The 22,220-nt window shown below is 47.2% G+C and overlaps 1 protein-coding gene across 1 annotated transcript in view; it reads right to left on the bottom strand.

Moving 5' to 3' along the window:
• Positions 1–2,842: 2,842 nt before the first annotated feature.
• KCNJ6 (potassium inwardly rectifying channel subfamily J member 6) overlaps positions 2,843–22,220 on the bottom strand; it is a 32,479-nt gene continuing 13,101 nt past the window's right edge. The window contains exon 2 of the mRNA XM_063393200.1: positions 2,843–3,168. Within this exon, the coding sequence (XP_063249270.1) occupies positions 2,843–3,168 (326 nt within the window). The remainder of the gene's footprint in view (positions 3,169–22,220) is intronic.

Below are 22,220 nucleotides of genomic sequence, written 5' to 3'. Positions count from 1 at the left end.
AATACGGCTTGAAAATCCATTGTTAATTAACAGCATTCAATTCTTAATTGTCTTCGTACCAATTCAGTTGAAATCATTGACACAAAATACATTGTTAAACTGCTTAATCAATCATTGTAGAAAAATAGAGGTGTTTGATAGGGACATTCTAGTACAAAGTTTACGTGAAGCTTCCCCCTTCGAAAGCTTTGGAGGCTTCTATTTTTTTTTTTTTTCCTTTTTTTTAAAGCTTATGTTACAAAAAAAAAAAGAGATTTCATAAACTTTACAGTCCGTACTACATGGATACCAAAGACAGGAAAATACAGGGGGGAGAGAGAGAGAAAGAGACAAAACACACACCTCAAGCTGTAAGTGCCCTATTCACAAAAATAAAGCTTCCACATGCGCATGCCCCGGTGGCGGGAAGTCTCTCGTTCTGTGCTGAAGAAAGGACACAAAAGAAAGGTTTCACCAGGGCCCTGAGCTGCTCTTGCCACCAACACGAACTTTCTCAACCTGCAGCAAGGACTTCCAGAGCTGCCCGGTGAATTCTGAGAGCCAAAAGCAGATTTATCCTCGAGGGAGGGCTCTGCTTTCGGCTCACGCACCTTTGGCGGGATGGACACGCGCGGGTGTCCAACAACATCCAACACCTCCAGAGGGGCTGTGGAGCCACTTTTCCCCAAAAACCCTCATCCCCCCTGCTGGGGAGCCGTGGGGATGGGGATGGATGGGCTGGAGCTCGGGGCAGCCGCTGCTGCTGGGGCGGGAGGACGAGCTTGGCCCAGTGCTGCCCGCCAGAAGTGTGTCCAGCCTTCCCCCAGCTGCCAGAATCGTGGTGGAGGGACCAAAATCCTCATCCTGCACCATTCCTTGTATCCTGGGAAAGCCTTTCAGGGGAAATGGTCAGTGCTGAAACAAAAAAAAAAAACCCTCTTCCCATCCAGCCTGATCTTCCCATCCCCAGGCCCTGCTGTGCCCTCCTCACCCCCAGACCAGCCACCCTCTCTGAAAATTAGCAAGGGGCAGTTGTACCAGCAAAAAAAAAACCAAACCAAAACAAAAAAATAATTAAAAAGAAAGGAAAAGAGGTGTGAATTTAATGCCAAAGCTATATCACAGTGCAAATTTTCCACCTGCCCAAGTTTCTCCTGAGGTTTATTTTATTTTTTCTCTTTTATTCAAACTTAAATTTTTCTGTACAAAAAAAAAAAAAAAAAAAAAAGAAAGCTTCTGGTTCTCTTCAGTGTTTTCTTTCCTCTGGGAGTAGGCAGGCATTAAAAAAAAAACCAAAACCCAAAATTAAGGCTGCAGCTTCTCCTCCTTTGCTGGCAGAAATGCAGTTCTTGGTGGGGCTGAGCTCCCACACCGCCGTGGAAGCGACGCGAGTCCTCTCTGCCCCGCGGATGGAACCTCCAGGGTTTTCCAGGGATTTACAACAACCAGGGAGCTCCCTAAGGTGGAGAAACTCACTGAGGACCCGCTCCCCTGAGCGTGGGTGGCAGGATCCGTGTGCTCTCCTGGGAATCCTGGTGGGAGGACACCCCCGGGGATGCTGTGCCCCCGCGCCCTCAGCACCAGCAAAATGCAAATTTCACGGATTCTGGCTCCACACAAAATCCAGCTGTTTCTTTCCCAGATGAAGTAGCTGAAATCTACTGGCTGAGGTGCAACATTCATTTTTCAATGGCTTGTATGTGGGGTTTTTTTGTTTTGTTTTTGTTATTTTTGGTTTGTTTTTGTTTTTGTGTGTGTGTGTAGCAAACTACTCCGCTAAAATCCTGTGGTTTGGGTGGGGAGGAGGGATCCAGATTCCCTGGATATTGCACGTTAAGGATAACACCTCCACATGGCACACGCTCATTACATGAAGAGTACACAGGAAATCCTGGTTAGCCATGAGTTTGCCACAGCCTCAATTTCTCGGTTGAGCTCCCCCCCAAAAAAAGAGTAACCAGGAAGGGTTTTGCCTCATTTGTAAACATTTTCACAGTATGTCAGGAGTACAATTCTCTACCCTGCCCTCTCCCAGACTTATGGCTTTTTAGAGTGAGTGAAACGACCTGTTTGGCCAACAGTGAGGTACTCTAAATAGCTGCCAGTCTGGTACACTGAAGAAAATGTTATGCACTAGAAGAGTCACAGGGGGGAGGAGAAAAAAAAGAAATAAACTGAAATCGATTTTACACTGCAAATATTTGAAGAGAAATGCCTACTCGACGGGTAGTTGGTTTTTGCATCCCAATATTTTTAGAGCTCTGTTTCTAAACCTACATTAATTACACAGCTGTGTACATTATTTAGAAGTTCTTTACTACAGTACTTTTGTACATGCGGCGTTTATTACTAAATGTAGAGAGAAATAGTTACATAAGGCATATGTACAGGGTCGTGTGGGGTTGCAGGTCCCTCTGCTCGCCTTCCTCTCAAAGCTGCAAGGCCCACTCCACTGTCACCCAGTCTGTGAAACAGAAACACATAAAAACCTCAGTCCAGGCCCATTGCTTCGATGAGCATTAATTAGTCTTTCCTTCTGAATCCCTCGCGCGCATTTCCTTTGCGTTCAGGGATGGTTTTTGAGTTGTTGGTGTGGATAAACCTGGAGGTCTGCGCTGAAGAGGTGCCCTCAGTCCCTGCCAGGGGGAGATTCCACATCCCTGACGGGTGTTGCAGCTGTAACCCACGCCTCTGCTTAGTCTGGGAATCTCTTGGGCTGGAGGTGGGATTTCGCATCTGAAGCGTTTGTTCTCCGTGAGTTTCCAAGAACAGGAAAAGAATCGAAGGCGTGTCGCAGAAAGAAACAGAGAGCACAGAGGGAGGAGACAAAGGAGGCAACATGGCCTTCACTTCTCCTCTGGCTCTACACTTTGGACTCGTTCTCCATGTTGGCCACATCTCCGTTTCTCTCATTTTGGTCTTCCTGGTTCTTCTCCTCCTCCTCCGTTTCCAGCTCGGCGTGTTGGTCCAGCTTGCTGGAGACAGACCACGTCAGGGGCAGTTCTGCTCGGCTGGCCATCTCTGCCAGCTCTTTGGCACTGTGCACGGGGGTGTTGGTCTCATAGGTTTCATGAAAACTGTTGTAGTCGACCTCGTAGAAGCCGTCCTCCAGCGTGAGGACGGGCGTGAAGCGATAGCCCCAGAGGATCTCGCTCGTGATGTAGGAGCTGCGGGCCTGGCACGTCATCCCTGCAACAACAGAGAAGGAACAAGTGCTGTAATCACCACCCACTGCCTCCCCAGGCCTTTAATTCGTTCTTTTTCTCTCTCTGCTGTTGATGCCAGCACAGAATGAGGTTTGACGCCGCACAAGGTGGGGCTCAGGTTTAGGGAGCACAAACCGACGCCCTTTCCTCCCGTGCAGAATAAGACAGGCTCAGTCTGTCAGCAAAGGCTTTAATCATAAATTCTTCATTAGACACTGCTCTTCTGCCTGTGTTCCACCAACTCACCTGCTGCTGGGTCTCAGGAGGCGTGGGGCACCGTGCCATCCTCTGTCCCCTCCTGTCACAAACCCCCTGCCATGCTCAGCACGTGCCCAGGGTGACAGGAATTGCCACCAGAGCTCCTCTCTGCCAGAGCCCACCCTGATCCCATGATCCAAGGGGTTCCCTTGGCTCTCCCAAAGGTGGGAGCCCCTTTTTAGGTACCCTGGGCTGGTGAGCAATGCATGAATATCAATAAACCTCCTAACGGATGCTGGGATAGTGTCTGGTGTGGAATTGGGATAACTGGGATTAATTCCTCCATTTGGGTTTCCCCAGAGGAGGGTGACATTTGTAAGAGTCAGCTGTTCCCAATCCCTTTACTGCTGAAATTCAGCTTGGGAGCGAGAGGGAAATTTGGAATTTTCATTACAAGGAGAGCAAGCACTCAGAGATACTGCTGATTTGGTTAGGAAAAATTGTCCTGCCTGGTGGGAAAGAGGAGGGACAATTTTCTGCAGAAATCAAGAAGATTAATTGGACTGTGTGAAAGTAACAGCTCATTAAAAACAAACCCTCCTCTGAAATGTTGATCTCCATTTTTAATTTAGGCTCCCATTCAGCAATGATTTAATTCCCATTCCTTTTCCACAGCTGGATGAAACACTTTCAGTGCTAGAATGGAAGTTAGGATTTTTCAAGTCAGTGAAATTAAATTATGGGGATTGGGTGAAGGAGACTTTTAATTTTAGGCAGCCAGGATACCTTGGCTTTTTGTTGTTTTATTATTATTTATTATTATTAAAAATTGGTTTGCTTTTAAATGGGTCCAAATGGGGGCTTTACTTCTACAAGAAGCACTTAATTTGAGATTTCATGGCAGCTTTGACAATAAAATGTTGTGTCAGGCACTCATACCATGTTCAGTGTTTCCCTTTGGGATGGGAGCCGCCAAAATTAAAATGCTCTAAAATAAATCAGGGGAAAAAGCTTCAGAACCAAGGTATCAAATCCATGTTTGGGCTGAAATACAGTGATTTTCCAGCCCTGCCGTTTCACACAGTGACAGCCTCATTCAGCTTTTGTTTTACCTGAGACAGGCCTTTTTTACAACAGCACCTTTTCTCCTCAAATTCCACTTCTGGCATTAAAAAAAGGGCTCTCAGTGAAGTGAGAAGCCAAGAATTATGTCCCAGGACTGGCTGCACCTCTCTGACAGTCACAGTGATCTTGAGGTTCAGCAATTTGCTGCTGGCACTTGGCAGGACCAGGCAGAATTCCTGCTGCACTAAATTATCTGGGATATCCCACAGGAATGGCTGTTTTCGATCATTTCATGGGAATTCTGCTTCACAGTTCAGCCTGAAGCACGACTCAGCAGCAAATTGTGCCTGGAGCACAGGGTTGTCCCCAGTTCTGGGCTGGGTGAGGTTTCACTCATGGGCAGGAGGATAAAATTTGGTCTGGGGTCTCCATTTGGGAGCCGAGGCTTCCACGTGCCTCAGCTCCTGTTGAATTCTTTCACTCTCTCTGCCTTTGCTGGGGTATCCCTGCAGAGGTTTTGATCTGCTTTGTCAAAAGGTTCATTTGGACCTTTTATGACCAAAACTAAAGGTGGAGGAAGTTCCTGACCCCTCGAGATGAATTCCTGCAGCCTCCGTGTGCTCATGATGGAGCTGTGGGAATCAGGAAGCTGCAGAGGCCCTGACCTGTGGCTTCAGAGCTGAGTTTTGCACCTTGTCTGGGGCTAAGGGGGAGAAGATGGGAGATTGGACTTCATCACTGTGATCAGAGAACCCCAGATTGGTTTGGGATGGAAGGGACATCAAAGATCCTCCAGTGCCACCCCTGCCATGGCAGGGACACCTCCCACTGTCCCAGGGACACCTCCCACTGTCCCAGGCTGCTCCAGCCCCAGTGTCCAGCCTGGCCTTGGGCACTGCCAGGGATGCAGGGGCAGCCACAGCTGCTCTGGGCACCCTGTGCCAGGGCCTGCCCACCCTGCCAGGGAACAATTCCTGATTCCCAAGAGCCCATCCAGCCCTGCCCTCTGGCACTGGGAGCCATTCCCTGGCTCCTGTCCCTCCAATTCCTGATGAAAAGTCCCTCTGCAGAGAAATCCTCAATTCCAGCATTGAGGAACTGGATGAACGTGCACCTCGCTCATAGCTCCAGAAATCCCAAATGGATTTCCAGGGTTCTCTCCAGGATCCCCCAGCCAGGCAGGGCCGTGCTCTCTGCCCTGGTGACCTTTTGCACCCCCAGAGTATTTGGTGAAGGATTTGTCCCTCGGCTATTTTTGGGTGTTCAGGAGCAGAAGAAAGCAGCGTGGGCTATTAAAAACCAGCCACAGGCTGGGAGTCAGGACCCCCTGCTTGATCCCTTGCTTCTCCTGCAGACACTGCGTGGGTTTTGGCAAATTCCCCAGCTTTGCTGGCTCTGTTTCACTGCTGTGCCACCAGGAACACGCTGAGATGGAAAAGCAGGAGATGTGCTGGCACTAGATTCTCTTCCTCCTCTAGATTTTTTTTTTCTTTTTTTCTTTTTTTTTTTTCTGTCAAATTTGTACTAAACAGCTCTCCCTGGTGTGAAAATGATTGCCTCACAAAAAAACAACCCCAAAAAACCCCCAAAGAAAACCAAACAGCAAAGAAACCCCAGAGATCTGCAATACAATTTCCAGAGTGCCACCAAGTCGGTGTCAGAAACATTCCATGGGAGTTGATTGGTCCTGTTTGATCCAGCTAAAAAGATGGAAGCAAAAAGTCGTGTTGGGTGCTGAATTCACTGCAGGATTTTAAAGCTGGAAGCATAAAACCATAGAATGTAGGTACAGCTGACAATAAAGCTGTGGTAGTTTCAGTTTCTTTGAGTAAACACCCCACAAATATATATTTTATATAACTATATATGTAAAATGTCTCATCCAGAGGCAGCAAAGGGGAATTCCCAGGGGTTCTGATAACTTGGTTCAGAGCACACCTGGAATTTGCATGTTTCTCTCACCCTGAGAAATGTCAAAACCTCCTGAAAGAAGTCAAAACTGCACATAAATAAATTTAAATATTTTCAATATCTTTGCTTCAGCATGTCTGGTGTGAAACCCTCGTGTTGTGGGGGTGTGAGTTGAGTGGGAGAGGAAGGCAGTGAGGACAGATTTTTTTTATTCTTATAAGAGTATAAGGAGTTAACTTTTGCTGGGTTTTGTTTTCCCTTTCATAATGTTAAAACTGGTGTGGTGGTGGTTTTTTTTTTTTTTTTTTTTCTCTGCAAAAGATTAGTGTAATTTGATATTTCTATTTCTCCTTTCTTACTCAATCAGCCTAACTGAGGAGCAGACCACTGTATCTCAGATTTTATTTGCTGACACCATCTGTGAGCGCTGCTCAGGGGTCTCGGTGGCTGAGGAGAGAGCAGGGAGCAGCTGAATCCCGAAAATCCAAATTGCCACGGAGTGAGTGGGCTGGAGCAGCTGCTCCGACCACCCCACCCCGTCAGAAAATCACAGCTCTGCAGGAGAACACAGATTATCAGCTCCCCTTTGCACGGAGATGAATATGCAAAGGAAACTGAAGCCATAATTTCCAGTCAATTGAACTTTCTCATGCTCTCAATTCTATTTCTTGCTAAAACAAATCACAAGCACAAAAAAAAAAAGGAGTTTTTTAAAGTTAAATTCTAAACAAAATGTAACTCAAAGCATTCTGGTTTCATTCTGACTTCTTCAAATGTGATCTATTGTGTAATGCAACACCTAAATAAGAAAAAAATGTACATGCTTGAGTCTTTTACAAACTCTTAAAATGCATTTTGCCCCCCCAGGTAGGAGATTTCAATGCCAGTGAAGTGATGTTTTCCAGTGGAAAGATGCTGAATCAGAAATGTTTGATTTACTTGTTTCTCTTATCATGAATTAAATACTGGGTCATTTGTGGCTAATTTCTTGTTTTCTGGCAAGTGGTACCTGCTGAGGCAGCCTCAAATGTGCTGCTGCCACTTTTAGCAAACTGTACTGACACATTCTCAATAAACTGCTTGTAAAGAGATGGTAACTTTACCAAAATTTTGCAGTTTTTCCATAAATTTACAATTCGGCCAATATTTAACCTCCACTTAGCCTCTTATTCAGGCTGTGCCCAGCAAATCCTGATGTGTCTGAATTTTGATGTTATTTTTCAGCTGATCTTTTCCCAATGGGTGATGATTTCATTTTTCTGTCACCTAAATCTGGGAAATGTATTAAATCCAGCAATGTCTGAGCAGAGAGAGAGAAGCTGTTTCCAGAATTGGCCCTTGGAGTCCTTGGAAAAGGGGAGCTCAGTTCAGAGGAGGGGGAAGATGAAATGCCAGGATTTTATGGGAATTTTGGTTAAAAGAAGCTGCAGCTCTGCTTCCCAAAGTGCCGAGTAAGGAGGAGAGCTGTCCTGGCCTTTTAAAAACAACCTGCTGCCAATCCAAGGGCTTTTTCCTGAATCCTGCAGGTGGGATGTTCTCCCCTGCCATGGTTCACGAGTATCCTGTTCCACAATTCCTTGGCAATCACCCAGGGACAGGCAGCAAGGCTCTGGCTCCAGCTGCTGCCTCCCTGCAGAAGGGTCCTGGGGGGATTTTTACTGAGCAGTGGGAGCTGAGCCACCAGAAAGAGGGGCTGGGAGGACCCCGGGTGGATCTGCATGGAGTTCAGAGGATCCTGGGTGGATCTGAGAGGATTTGGGTGGATCTGGATGGAGCTGAGATGATCCTGGGTGGATCTGAGAGCATTTGGGTGGATCTAAGAGGATCTGAGTGGACCTGAATGGAGTTCAGAGGATCTGAGTGGATCTGAATGGAGTTCAGAGGATCCTGAGTGGATCTGAGAGGATTTGGGTGGATCTCAGAGGATCTAGGAGGATCTGAATGGAGCTCAGAGGATCCTGGATGGAGTTCAGAAGATCCTGGGTGGATCTGGGTGGATGTGAGAGGATCCTGGGTGGATCAGAGGCAGGTTCCTCTCTCTCCTCCTCTGCCTCCTTGATGGGGAGGCAGAAGATGGGAACTGGGCCCATATAAAACACAAGGAGGAAGTGAAGAAGAGAAAATGCCCGAGCCAGAAATGTGATTTTTTTATCTCAGAAAGGCAAACGTGTCCTGAGCTGCATCCAAAGCAGGGGGGCAGCAGGAAAGGAATTGCCCAGGTGAGACCCCACCTGCAGAGCTGCCCCAGCCCTGGAATTCCCAGCACAGGGAGGACGTGGAGCTGCTGGAGAGAGCCCAGAGGAGGTTCCAGGATGAGCAGAGGGCTGGAGCAGCTCTGCTGGCAGGAAAGGCTGGCACAGCTGGCATTGCTCAGCCTGGGCAGGAGAAGCTCTGGGCTGAGCTCAGGGTGGCCTTGCAGGGCCTGAAGGAGCCCCAGGAAAGCTGCAGAGAGACAATTGCCAAGGGCTGCAGGGACAGGAGCCAGGGAATGGCTCCCAGTGCCAGAGGGCAGGGCTGGATGGGCTCTTGGGAATCAGGAATTTTTCCCTGGCAGGGTGGGCAGGCCCTGGCACAGGGTGCCCAGAGCAGCTGTGGCTGCCCCTGCATCCCTGGCAGTGCCCAAGGCCAGGTTGGACACTGGGGCTGGAGCAGCCTGGGACAGTGGGAGGTGTCCCTGCCATGGCAGGGCTGGCACTGGGTGGGCTTTGAGGTCCCTTCCAAACCATTCTGTGATTCTGATTCTTTGAAATGCCTTGAAAAGAGATTGAACATTTTCTGTGCAGGAGTTCTTCCAGGATGAGATCCTTCAAGGAATGTGCACAGAGTCACTCTTTTGTGAGGAAATAATCAGAACCCTCCACATCTGCACCTCTCCAGTGCAATGACACCAATCCCAAAACAAGGCAGGTTTGGGCACTGCTGAATTCCCACTCATGGGAATAAATACCAAGGAATGGCCGGGAGAAAAACCCCTTTCCTTGGAATGGTGTTTGCTGCCAGAGGAGCATTTCCTGTGACCCTCTGTGCCTGCTGCACCCCTGTGGGATAAACATTTCAGGACAATAGAAGTGAATTCTATTCCACCACTTCTTCCACACCTGATTCCAGTCTGCATGTTGGGATGGCTTTTGTTCCTCTCCTTAAAACGCTGAACATCCAAGGCTTGCTCTGTGCTGAACTTTCCTGACTTGGAGCTTTTTATAAAAAAAGTCACATTTTCCTGTGGAAATGTTTGCCACGCCAGGATTAAAGACAAAACAGTGTGAACAAGCAGCTTGGCATGCTGTAAAATCCAGGAAATAAGGCAAGATCAGGAGCTTTTTGACAGCAAAATCTGTGAATCACCCACCAAATATTCTGGGGGTTGTTTCGAGGTTTGTGGCTGGCTGCTGCAGAGGGGGAGATGAAAGAGAGCTCAGGGTAAAGCTCTTGTTCCTGCCAGGTAGATGCTGGTGAGGAGTGATGTTTGGAAATGCAGCACAGGCAAAGGCTCCAAAATCCCTGGAATTTTTGGGAAGAACAGCCCAGCTCAGTGGGGTCGCCCGGGTGGTTTTGTAACGCTGCCTCCTTCCAGGTGGGCTGGGACAAGCCACACGTGGGTGGGTGGAACTTGATTTTAGAAGAGAAAACTTGAAGAAAGCAGCTTTTCTAAAGATATCCCGTGTTCAGGGATGATATTTTTGACTTGTTTCACCTGAAAGAGCAGCAAGAGGACTGGGGGAGAGGAGCTCTGTGGTTTGCAGAGGGAAGCTCTGAATCCCAGGCTCTGGGAGGAGGAGGAAAATCTGGGTTGCTTTTGGCACTATTTTAAGTGATGGGCTTGGGCAGTAGATCTTATCCCCTTTAATTTTCTCGGTGGGAGAGAATTGAAGCAAGCAAACATTTGTTCATGTCATTATTTAATGTGATTGATCAAGCCCTTTATAAAAATCTCTTTTAGGGAAACCATTAAACACGTTAAGCTCCGAGTTCATTTGACACAACAATGGCCTTTAATTAAAATTTAAATGAGGGCTTATTGATATCTTGATCATCACAAAAGGCTCAGCCAATGCCAGGCTCCCTGCAGCTCTGATTTTTGATGAACTTTTGCAGGCCTTCTTGCAGTTCTGCACAGAAAATCATCTGCGCTGTAAATTCCTCCCACTGAGTAGCAAGTGGGTTTTGATTTTTATTCTGAGTTGGGTTGTTTTTTTTTTCCTGTTCATGGGATGAGACTTACTAAGTTGATGCTTTCAGGTTAATAATATTTGGCTATCTGACAACTTGAGCAGCATATTTTTGAGATGCAGGAGGGAGCAGCAAGTGGCTGCCTGGGGGAATGAGATGCAAAAATCTTTCCCTTCTGAAACGCTGTTTAATATTTGAGTTATGTCAGGTTTTGTATCCATATTTATCTGCTTGGCACCCTGTCCAAGAGCAGGGGCTATTAATACACCTGCTGGTAGATCAGTGACCATTTTGGAAAAATGAATATTCACTTGGTTTTAATTGGCTTTGGTTTTATTGGAGGTGGTGTGGAAGGAGCTGATTGGGATCTTCAGTTACTGCCCACATTTAGCAACAGGGCCAGTGAAGGAGAAGAGCAGGAACAGGGTTGGGATTTTAGGAAAGCTTCAGTTCTACTTTCCTGATATTTCTATTCTGGGAAAAAAATAGGAACTAACACTTCAAGCTCTGGGCTTTTCAGTCTGGCACTTTCCTCAATGCATGAATTCATTTCAAGTAGGGGGAGAGGGGACCAAAGAACAACAAAAAGCCAGCAAAAAGCTATTTTTTTTTCTATTTCTTCATATCTAAGCTGATAATATTTAAACTAATTGTTTCTGTTTCACAGACAAATCAATCTATGACAAAATGTGTCAGATTTTCCTCAAAAAGTCCAAATTGGTGATGGAGCAGAGAAATTCTGTTTCTTTGACACGTGCACCTCACTTATGGAAGCAACAAAGAGTGGTTAGGACTTTTTAATTCTCCTTAGCTTAACAATAATTATCTCAGATGAAAGATTTGAGAAAAAATTGTTGGTTTTAGTAAGGAAAAAATAAAGAACTTGAGAAGAATGTGTGGGGAAAGGGAAGCAAGGTGAGGGTGCTCACATCCAGATTGCAGAATTCCCAGAGGAGAGGTGCCTAAGATGATGGAAAAGAGTCTGAAATTAAATGAGGAGGCTTTCAAAGCAGGAAAAACTCGGTATAAAAGCCTCCCTAATGTCAGCCCTCCTGAGTGATGAATTAATTGGTGCTCAGCCCTGGGGTTTGTGCATTTTGGAGGGGGGTGGTGGCCTCGGGGTGTTGTGAAAAGCTGCTGGGAGCCAGCCCAGGGCAGGAGCTGTCCCTGTCCTGCTCAATCCCAGCTTCCCTGCTGGGGCTCCTTCCATCCTCAGCAGCAGTCATGAGGTGGCACTCTTCTCCCAGCAGAGATGCCTGGGAAGTGAGTTTGTTTCTAAAGGAAAAAAAAAAAAAAAAAGGAAAAAAAAAAAAAGAAAAAAAAGGCAGCAATGCCTGGAAAATATTGAATATTGTCCAGGGATTATTGCAAGAGTTGCTTGTGGAATGTCTGGGCAGGGAGGGATCAGCAGGACGTCGAGGCAGGAGTGGATTATTTGAAGGATGTGCCTTGCTGGGCTCTCTCTGAGCTACAGGACAGAGCTGTCCCTGATCCCCCCCTGGTTCCCACGTGGATTTGAGGGGTCCTGGCAGCAGCATGGATTTGAGGAGTCCTGGCAGCAGCTGCAGCCCCTGCCCTGCATGCCAAGCCCCCGGCACAGCCTCTGTGCTGCAGCACTGCTGGCCTGGGACCCTTCCTTGATCCAGGCATTATCCCAGGGGCATTTGGCTAAAACTGGACACCCCTCACTCCCAGGCTGCTGGGGGAGATGAAACAGGGAAATCTTACAAATATCATTGCTTGGCAAAAGGATCTGAGAATATGAAACCTGTAAGTGAAATAGAAATGAGAGCTGGTTTTGGTGTATAAGATTCCAAGCCAGTCAGTGACTGAACAACTGGAAAGACAATGGTTGAGTGAAGGGAAGATCCCTGTGGATTGAGCAATGTCCTTGGCAAATAAAGAGATGCCAAAGGGTCAGAGACCCTGCCAACGTGGCAAGGAAGAAAGAAAAAAAGGGGTCTAGAGAGCAGCTTTTAGGGTTTAAAATGTAACACAGTATGGGAATGTAGGACTTCTAACAGGCTGTGTGTAGATACCATAGGGTTTGTGTCTTTTACTGGTTGGATGTGGTAAATGAGCATATTCAGCAGAGGAAAAGAGATAATGTGTTGTAACCAGAACTCAGGGGTCTCTCAAGGAAGGTTTCAGTTGTGAGTGGCAACTTTAGGCTGGCTCTCCTTACCCAGAACCCAAGATTGCTGTGATTTCATCTACAGCAGCTTTATGAAGAGGTGCCAGGGAGTCCCACATCTCTCATCCAGGCTCTTACACCAGGTGTAAGTGTTGGTGCCTCACCAACACCAAAGCTCCCAGGCTCAGAGGTGAACAGGGAAAAACCTAAACCTGGGCATTTTTGGCTCAAACCATTTGTCTCTAACGTTTCATGTCAGTGTTTATAATGAGAAAATTCTAAAATTTCCTGGTTCTGGCCCCAGTCAGCAGCAGCTCAAACCAGCAGCATCTTCCATGGGGATTTTGCTGCTCCACGCTGCAGACCTGACTCACATCTCCAAAGTTTTACACCTCCATGGGATCCTTGCTCAGTCCCAAGATATCAGCTCGAGGGGCAGCATCCCCTGGCTCCTGCTGGGCTCCTCAGGAGTGTTTAACCTCCAGGGTGGGAAAGAGAAATAAAATCTGGCGTGGTCTCTTTGAAAACTTCCCAAGTCTTTAGACAGGACAAGGGGAATGGCTTCATGTGGGCTTGATATTTCTGGGTCTGAGGGATTTTAGCCTGCTAGCAGCTGCTAGATTTTCTCCCAAGGGAAAATTTCTCAAGAAAGCTTCTTCTCAAAACAATCTTGGCAAACAACTCTCCTTCCTCAAAACAATCTTTCTCCAGGTGGTGTTTTGCTTTTCTAGTTCTCAAAATAAATAAAAAATAAAATCACAATTTTAGCTGTTTCTCTAGTTTAACCAGTGGGATTAGAGAGGTGTTGTTCCTATTCACCAGTCATGTGAAATTTGTATGGGAACCCTTTATAAAAAGTAGTAAGAATTAGACAATAATGTCCAGGTTGGACACTGGGGCTTGGAGCAGCCTGGGACAGTGGAAGGTGTTCCTGCCATGGAAGAGGCTGGAACAAAATGATTTTTAAAGTCCCTTCCAAGCCAAACCATTCTGATTCCATGATTATAAGCACGTGGTGAAACTGAACAAAAAACACCAAAATCACCACAGAACCCTGTGGTGTGCCAGGATTAAACCAGCCTGCCCAAAGAGTGAATCTCTGCTGCACCACCACAGCCCAGAAAGGTTTGGGGGTTTGTGTTTTTGGTGAAGTCTAATGGCATTTCCTCACCTCCTCTCTCTCCCCACTCACAAAAACATTCGTAGTGCTGAAAGCTTCACTCGATTTCTAATTCGGGAGGATGCTGTGGCAAAGCTCATAATTCTTTCCCTGCAGTTTAGCAGGGTAGTGTTACACGATTTGGCTACAAGAAATCCCTGTAATAAATGACAGCTCTTTCAGCCTCTTGGCAGTGTAAGGCCCAGCCATCAGTCTTGTGAATGCTCCCATAACCATTGAAAAGTGGAAATAATTTGGAACTGTGGCTTAACACGTAATTAATCACAGAGCAAAGGGGCTGCTCTGGGCTCACCAGGAATATTGATGTAACCTCCTGTGATTCTCTCAGATGGCAGCACAGGGATGAGAGCTCAGATAATCAGGGGCTGCTCCCATGACTGGACACAGAATTCAAGGGCAGCATTTCAGGGAGCATTCCTCAAAATTTGGCCAGCCATGAAGGCTTTCACTTAATAAATCCCCTTGGGAACGTGGACAGGTTGCTTGCGTGTCCATGTTTGTGTCTGTCACTGGTGATTAATAATGCATTCTTCACTGTCCTGACTGATAAAACTGTTTGAGCCAGCCCAGAGGAGGCTCCAGGATGAGCAGAGGGCTGGAGCAGCTCTGCTGGCAGGAAAGGCTGGCACAGCTGGCATTGCTCAGCCTGGGCAGGAGAAGCTCTGGGCTGAGCTCAGGGTGGCCTTGCAGGGCCTGAAGGAGCCCCAGGAGAGCTGCAGAGAGACAATTGCCAAGGGCTGCAGGGACAGGAGCCAGGGAATGGCTTCAGACTGAAAAAGGACAAGTTTAGGTGGGATGTTGGGGAAAAATCCTTCCCTGGGAGGGTGGGGAGGGGCTGGGCTGGAATTCCCAGAGCAGCTGTGGCTGCCCCTGCATCCCTGGCAGTGCCCAGGGCCAGGCTGGACACTGGGGCTGGAGCAGCCTGGGACAGTGGGAGGTGTCCCTGCCATGGCAGGGCTGGCACTGGATGGGCTTTGAGGTCCCTTCCCACCCAAACCCTTCTGTGGCTCTGAACTGGGATTCCCTTGTGAACAGGCTCCTGTTGTGTGGGGCTGATATTTCTGGGTCTGAGGGATTTTAGCCTGCTGGCAGCTGCTAGCTTTTCTCCCAAGGGAAAATTTCTCATGAAAGCTTCTTCTCAAAACAGTCTTGGCAAACAACTCTCCTTCCTCAAAACAACCTTTTCTCCAGGTGGTGTTTTGCCTTTCTAGTGCTCCAAAACCCATTTTAGCTGTTTCCCAAGTTTAACCAATGGGATTAGAGAGGTGTTGTTCCTACTCACCAGTCATGTGAAGTTTGTACGGGAACACCTATAAAAAGTAGTAAGAATTGGACAATAAAGCTTTTTCTATGCTCTTTGCCTTCTGAAATATTTGGAGTTTCATCTTTTTTTTCGTGTCCTACAATGACAGCAGGTGGTTGTGGCTGTAGGACACGAAACGAACCACACAGACTCCATGAATTCTCAGAAGGCTGGAAAAAAGGGGGTTATTCAACATGTAATTCTTTATATACTATTTACAGAGAGCAGTACGATTGGATGGGCAAAGTTAACACCTCTTCAACCACACTGGTCAAGCCAGAGGGCCATCGAGAAGTCCCTTCTCTAAAAGGAATGAATAACAGAGATATAGTCAACAAAACATCTCTTTTGTGTACAGCAAATTGCCTGGGAAAGGAATTTCACAAAGCATAACATCTCAGGCATGAAATCAGGGCTACAGGTGGGCAGTGCTTTCTGGGCCCACCAGGGATTCCATCACCCAGGCTTCCAGCCAGACAAAGCTCCAAAGTTCCCAACAAGGCAATGCCCCAAACCAGGCTTCACAAAAGCCCAAAGTCTCTCCTTGCTGCACTATTTGGCTTCCAGGAGGGAATGGATTCATTCTGGGTGACAGCAGGGAGCAAAGCTCTCTGCAGGGATGGAATCACTCCTCGGGATCCCATTTGGGATCTTTGGGGAATTCCTCCCCAAGTTTTCTCCTCCAGTTTTTCATCTGGCTGCTTAATGGATGTCCCTGAATGCAAATGTGTGAGAGTGACAACAGAAAGAACCTTTCAAAGGAAATAACCCCAGGATGAGCATGCCATGACTGCTGTTATTCACCTCCAGAAGGTTTAATTCACCTTGTGAATAATGTGGCAAAAATCCCACAACTTTCCACTCCATCCTGGGCCCTGCTCAAGCCCAGCCAGCCTGGCCTGCTGCTGTTGTGTGATACCTTGAACTAAATTGCTGTGAACAATCCTCTCCAAAGAGGGAGCACAGCCAGAGCCCTGACACTGCAAAGCTCCGGGATAATGCTGGAGCTCGCTGCTAACAGGAGAAAGATGGAGATTAAGATGACAACCGCAGGAGAAAATCCACTTTGCAGCCTTTTTTTTACCCTGTCATCTGTAGGAGAGGGAGCTCCGAGCACAGCTGATGAGGTGTGATGCTTTAGAGGAGGAGAGTTTGGATTTGCAAGGAGCTCTGAGTGTCTTGTTTTCCCACCAGCGCTGCCATCTCCCTTGAGAAGCTCATTCCAAAAGTTAATGGCCCAGATCCCTCCCTGTGCTAATTGTGCTGCTGCAGAGGGGCAAACCAGCATTCAAGCAGGCTGTTCCTGCTCCTGCAGCTCTCCCCCTGTCCCAGAAAACATGGATCATCCAGGAGGGACCATCCAAAAGCCCAGGGTCTGGAGCAAACCCTTCTGGGGAAGGAGTGGGGTGAGTGGTGTCAGCACCCCTCTGGGTCTGAGTGTCTGCTGCTTTTGGGCTGTAGGCTGAGGGCAAAAAGGATTTTACAAGCTGCTGATGGAACAAATATTCCCAGGACTTGGAAGAGCATTGAAGGAGTCCAAGTTTGGCATCAGCACCACTCCTCCACCAGAGCAGGTCCCCGCTGCTTTGGGCTGAGGCGTGAAAAGCAGTGAGGGATGAATTCCTTGCTGCCAATTCCCTCAGCTGTGCTGACTAAACAGACAATTCCCTCTTTTTATTGTGGTGCCAGCACGTGGCTGTGGTCAGAGCTGGGCAGGGTACCAGCTGCTCTGGGGCTGAGGGGGAGGAGGGTGACCCAGCAGGGCACTGCCACCTCCACCGTGACAACTTCAGCTGGACAATCTCAGTTTTATTTTGCTGCTCACTGAAAGAGGGAGAGCCCAAAAGCATTTGAGAGCCCAAATGCTGCTCTCTCTTTGGCTCAGCCTTGCCATGAGGGTACAAACCAACCTGACCAGCAGTGAATAGAAAATCACTGGGTCAAACCTCCTGCAGCTGGATTCTGCCACCACTCAGATGCCAGACTGCTCTCCAGAGTCACTCTGGATGTTTTCCACACAAGAGATTAAGGTTATTGTTGCTGGTTTTCTGCTGAAGGAAGAATTTTATTGGGGTTAGTCCAAAATGAAAGGTTTTGGACAGGTCTCAAGAACAGCTGGTGGTTCCCCTGCATTTCAGGTGAATCAGCTGAATTTGGGCCCCTCTTCATCCCCTGCCTGGGTATGAATGTCAAACACCTCATCTGCCATTTCAGCTCTGGAGAGAATTAAAACCTGGCCTTGTTTTCAAGGTGATCATCCTGTCAGACCCGAACAACTTGGATTGTTCCCATCGTGGGGAAAGGTGGTCAAAATAGAACTTTTCTGTTTGTACAGAGGTGAGACTGAGGAGTAAACTCCTGTGACAATAAAACTCAGTAGCTGCCATCAGAAGTACCAGATATTTTTGGCCTTGTCTTTTTAATCCAAACACAAAATGGAATGAATCAAAGTTTAAAAAAAAGTAGCCATCACAACTAGCATACAATCCTGCTGATGGGGGGAAGGGATGGACCACTTCTGATCTAAATAAACTTTCTTTCTTTTTCCTTTTTGTCTGTTCTCTTTCCTCATCAAAGGATGACAGAATGTCAGACTGACACTCCACCAGGTGTAATCCTGAGCTGAGTGAAGGCTGTAATTTGATTAAAGGGGCTCTGACAGGTTTTGAAACAATGAATGAATGAACCTGGAGGATTTAATTCATTGCAAGTGTAGGTGCTGCATAATGCAGTTTCCACAAACCTTCCCTGCTGCAGCAGCTGGGACATCCCTCCACCTCCCCATCCTGAATCCAGAGGGGCTGAGCTGGGCCTGTGAAAGGGCAGATAATGAGGTGCAGCTAATGAGGTGCAAATTCGGGGAGGTGGATCCAGCAGATGAAGCCCTGCAGTGATCTGACAGCTGCTGAGAAAGCCGAGTGGAAAAGGAGCTGAAACTCTGCCGAAACTCTGAATTGCTCTGAGATTAATTCCTCATCTCCCAGCTCAGATCAGTGGCACAAAATGAATAAACCGCTGGCCCTTGACAAAGCCTGTGCTTGCACAGGGAGCCGCTGCAAAAACTTGTTGAAAGTCAGTAAAGTTGATTAAAGCCCACGATGTGTCAGCACAGACACAGAGCTCGTGTGAGCTGCTGTAGGCCAGCATTGAAGGGATTTTTTCCAATTAAAGTATTAAAATCTCCCTCTTCTGTGTCCAGCGGGAGGGGCTTGGCAGCTGGGTGGGAATCAGGCAGTGGATTAGATCTAATTACTCTTGGCTGTGATAAACCAGGGCTCTGGATGGCAGCTAAGGAGATGGGATGGCCTTGTGGAGCCTCCAGGGGGACATGGGGATCATGCATTGCCCATTGCCTTCAGTATTTTGGCTAGAAGGCTTTGAACACATTGATGTCCAAGTATTTTTCCATTCATCCAGCACCAGGAAGGACTGGTACTTTTTAAATTTTTTTTTTAATTTTTAAAAATATTTTTTTCTTTCTTTTTTTTCTTTCTTTCTATTTTTTTTTTTCTGATGTAAATTCATGTTTGGATCACCGGGCTCACTATGGAACAGATAAAACTTCTGAGATGCTCTGCAGACAGACAAAAGATCATCATAAATACAGGTGTCTCCTGGCCCCAGAGAGAAGGGAGGCTCAATCCTCTGGTAGAAGTGAAGGAATCTCTTTTTCATTCCTGAGAATCGACTTCAGCAGCACCCACGCACCGTTCCTTGTGTTGGAAACTTTAATAACTTCACTTGAAAATCCTGCCTTTTTGATGGCAGTGGAAATAACATGACTTTTAAACAAGTAGAGGAGACTGTCATTGAAGTCGAGCCAGCTATGTGGGAGTCAGATGATTAAGGTAGATGTGGTGTAGGAGGGGAGAAATACTATCATTTGGAAAAAAAAATACTGTATTTTGAACAGGTTTAATGTTCTCTTCCAGGAAAGTGGGGTTGTTATTATTAAGAGCATTACCAACATTAGATGCAGGGCTTGATTCTCTGTTGATGTGCCTTGGCTGTAATTGTTCCCATCCATGCAAATTGCCTAGAAATGAGTCTCAGTTATCACTGAGCTGTGCAGCTGGAGCTGGGGGAGCTGTGTGCTCACCTTGTCAGGTATGAAACAACGAGGCAGAGGGGGAGATGGGAGGGAGGGATCTGCCCTGTCCACCTGGGCCAGGCCAGTGTCTGTGTCACTGCAGGGATCCGTTTCTGATCCTGTCAGGATGTGTCCCATTCCTGTGGCCCCATCTCAGTGGTATCTCAAGGCTGTGTGATGCTGTTTCCTTCTTTTGGGGCAGACAGTGCTGCTCCAGCAAGGACAACTCAGCAAACGCCCAAAGCTGGCTCCAGAGGAGCTGGAGGGCAGAGGCAGCGATGTTGGGTTGATGCTGAAAGGTTCTGTTCTTATTTAAAGCAGGATCCACCTCTGAAGCCACAGCCCCTCTGCTCCTCTCTCTCCTGCCCATCCTGCTTTTTGGAGCATCTCCCCTCTTTTCTGCCCATCTGGAGGGCAGAGGCAGCAATGTTGGGTTGATCCTGAAAGGTCCTATTCTTATTTAAAGCAGGATCCACCTCTGAATCTGCAGCCTCTCTGCTCCTCTCTTTTCTGCCCATCCTGTTTTCTGCAGCATTTCCCCTCTCTCCTGCCCATCCTGCCTTTTGCAGCATTTCCCCTCTTTTCTATCCATCCTGCTTTTTGCAACATCTCCCCTCTTTTCTGCCCATCCTGTTTTTTGCAGCATCTCCCCTCTTTTCTGCCCATCTGGAGGGCAGAGGCAGCGATGTTGGGTTGATGCTGAAAGGTTCTGTTCTTATTTAAAGCAGGATCCACCTCTGAATCTGCAGCCCCTCTGCTCCTCTCTCTCCTGTCCATCCTGCTTTTTGCAACATCTCCTCTCTCTCCTGCCCATCCTGTTTTTTGCAGCACCTCCCTTCTTTTCTGCCCATCCTGTCTTTTGCAACATTTCCCCTCTCTCCTCCCCATCCTGCTTTTTGCAACATCTCCCCTCTTTTCTGCCTATCCTGTTTTTTGCAGCATCTCCTCTTATTCCTGCCCATCTGGAGGGCAGAGGCAGTGATGTTGGGTTGATGCTGAAAGGTTCTATTCTTATTTAAAGCAGGATCCACCTCTGAATCTGCAGCCCCTCTGCTCCTCTCTCTCCTGCCCATCCTGTTTTCTGCAGCATTTCCCCTCTCTCCTGCCCATCCTGCTTTTTGCAGCATGGCACCTGCACTGGTCTTGTCCCTATTTTCTCTTTGTGGGATCAGCCCAAAGCCAAACAAGGCCAAAAACCCCTCTGATCTGAGCATTTCCCCTGCTCAGAATCTTATTCCAATGGAATAAAAGTGCAAAATTTGGGTGTTCAGACTCAGAACTTGAAGTGCTGCTCACCTGGTATTTTTTTTTTCCTAATCCAAAGGTCTTGCATTTTGTTGTTCTAACGTGAGACAGAGGGGAGGAAGTAGAAAACCTGCACCAACCCCTAATAAATAGAATATCTGAGAGATTTGGCAGGATATCTTTTGGTCAGGATGTAAAATCTCAGTGCAGTGATTATGCAGAATCCCTGGTGATGACGTGTTTAGACTTGACTCAGAGCAAGAAATCTTTCTGCTGATTTAGTGAACTCAAGTGCTCTCACATGTCCTGAAAATTGCTCCAACTCAGGATCTTGGCATCTTGAGACAAAAAGTTGCAGCTACACCTCGTGTTTAACCACCAAAACCGCCTTTTCCACCAGAAAATTTCCTTTCCTCCTCCTTGAAAGAATTGTACGACTTTTAAACAGGGAGGAAAAGAAGATAAAGCCTAATTTGTGCTCAGAATGCTTTACAGAGAGCAGATACTTATTTCTCAGCACAATCTTTGCTCTCTGAGTCTGCAGTGGAGGAAGTGGTTGACCTTAAAGCATAACCCAAATGACAGCCACAAGATGCTCTGTGATAGCAAGTGAATTTTGATTTATGTCAATCCCTCTGCCCTTCTCCAACCTTTCTTCCCACACATCCACCAAAAAACAAGAGTTTGAGGAGCCTGTTAGTCATTTGGCCTGGGATTTGAGTGTCCATGTGTGTTTGAGTGCTCTCAGCCCAAACCCTTTCCTGGTGTTTATGGCAATCTCATGAACTCAGAGGTTCTCCAGCAATCTGTGGTTCAAAACTCACAGAGAAAATTACGTTTCTTCCTTGACAGATTCCAACTGTTCCCAGGGTCTCTTTAACACCAGGCCTTCGGGCTCACAATAATGAAAAAAGCAAGATTTTACAGCCTGGAGAACAGAAGGGAACTACCCCAGCACAAATAATACTTTTTTACAAGATTTCCCAGCCTGAGCTGACTGTAATTACACGACATCTATGGAAAACACAGTTGCTGCCTAATGCCACCACCTGCTTGGAATATCCTCTTTATATCAGCATGGTTTCATCATTTCCTTGCCACGGGGTCTCATGATAAAGATTTTATAACACATATTATAAACATCAGCGTGGATTCATGGCACAACCTGCATTTTCTGGGCTTTCACTGCCCCAGTTGCACGCTAAGTGTCATTTCTGTGCCACTACACCTGCTCCTCCTGCTGTTTGACTCTCCTTTTGTCCAAACAACCTACAGATATGTTGTGTATTTTGTCCATTTAAGTAAGTTATGGTCATGAAATTGCTTTAAAATGGATTTTTCCTTATCTTCTCTAGTTCTGCAGGAAGTAGAATAGTGCAGATAAGGTTTCCTGTTTTCACCTGGAATGTGTCTGGCTGACAGCTGCTCTCCCTGTGATGTTCCTGTGCTGGCTTTTTTGGGGAATGAGGCTGAAGGGTGCTGCCTCAGCACTGTCTGGAGTTCTGGGGATTCCCTGGGGTCCTGGGGTGTGATCCCTCCTGCATCCCTGGAGGACAGGGAACGGATTTTGGTGTCCTCACCTCTCCCAGGTGCCTGGGGAAACTGAGGCTGTGCTGAGGGAGGAGACAAGTTACCTGACAGGGATGGTATGGATAAAATAATAAAATACAATCATGGGGTGGTTTGGGTTGGAAGAGGTCTTAAAAATCATCCAGTGCCACCCCTGCCATGGCAGGGAC

This window comes from Prinia subflava, chromosome 3 (assembly GCF_021018805.1).
Source record: "Prinia subflava isolate CZ2003 ecotype Zambia chromosome 3, Cam_Psub_1.2, whole genome shotgun sequence".
Classification (NCBI taxonomy): Eukaryota; Metazoa; Chordata; class Aves; order Passeriformes; family Cisticolidae; genus Prinia; species Prinia subflava.
Note: the sequence above shows the minus strand (reverse complement) of the source record. Positions and strands in the feature narration are given on the sequence as shown.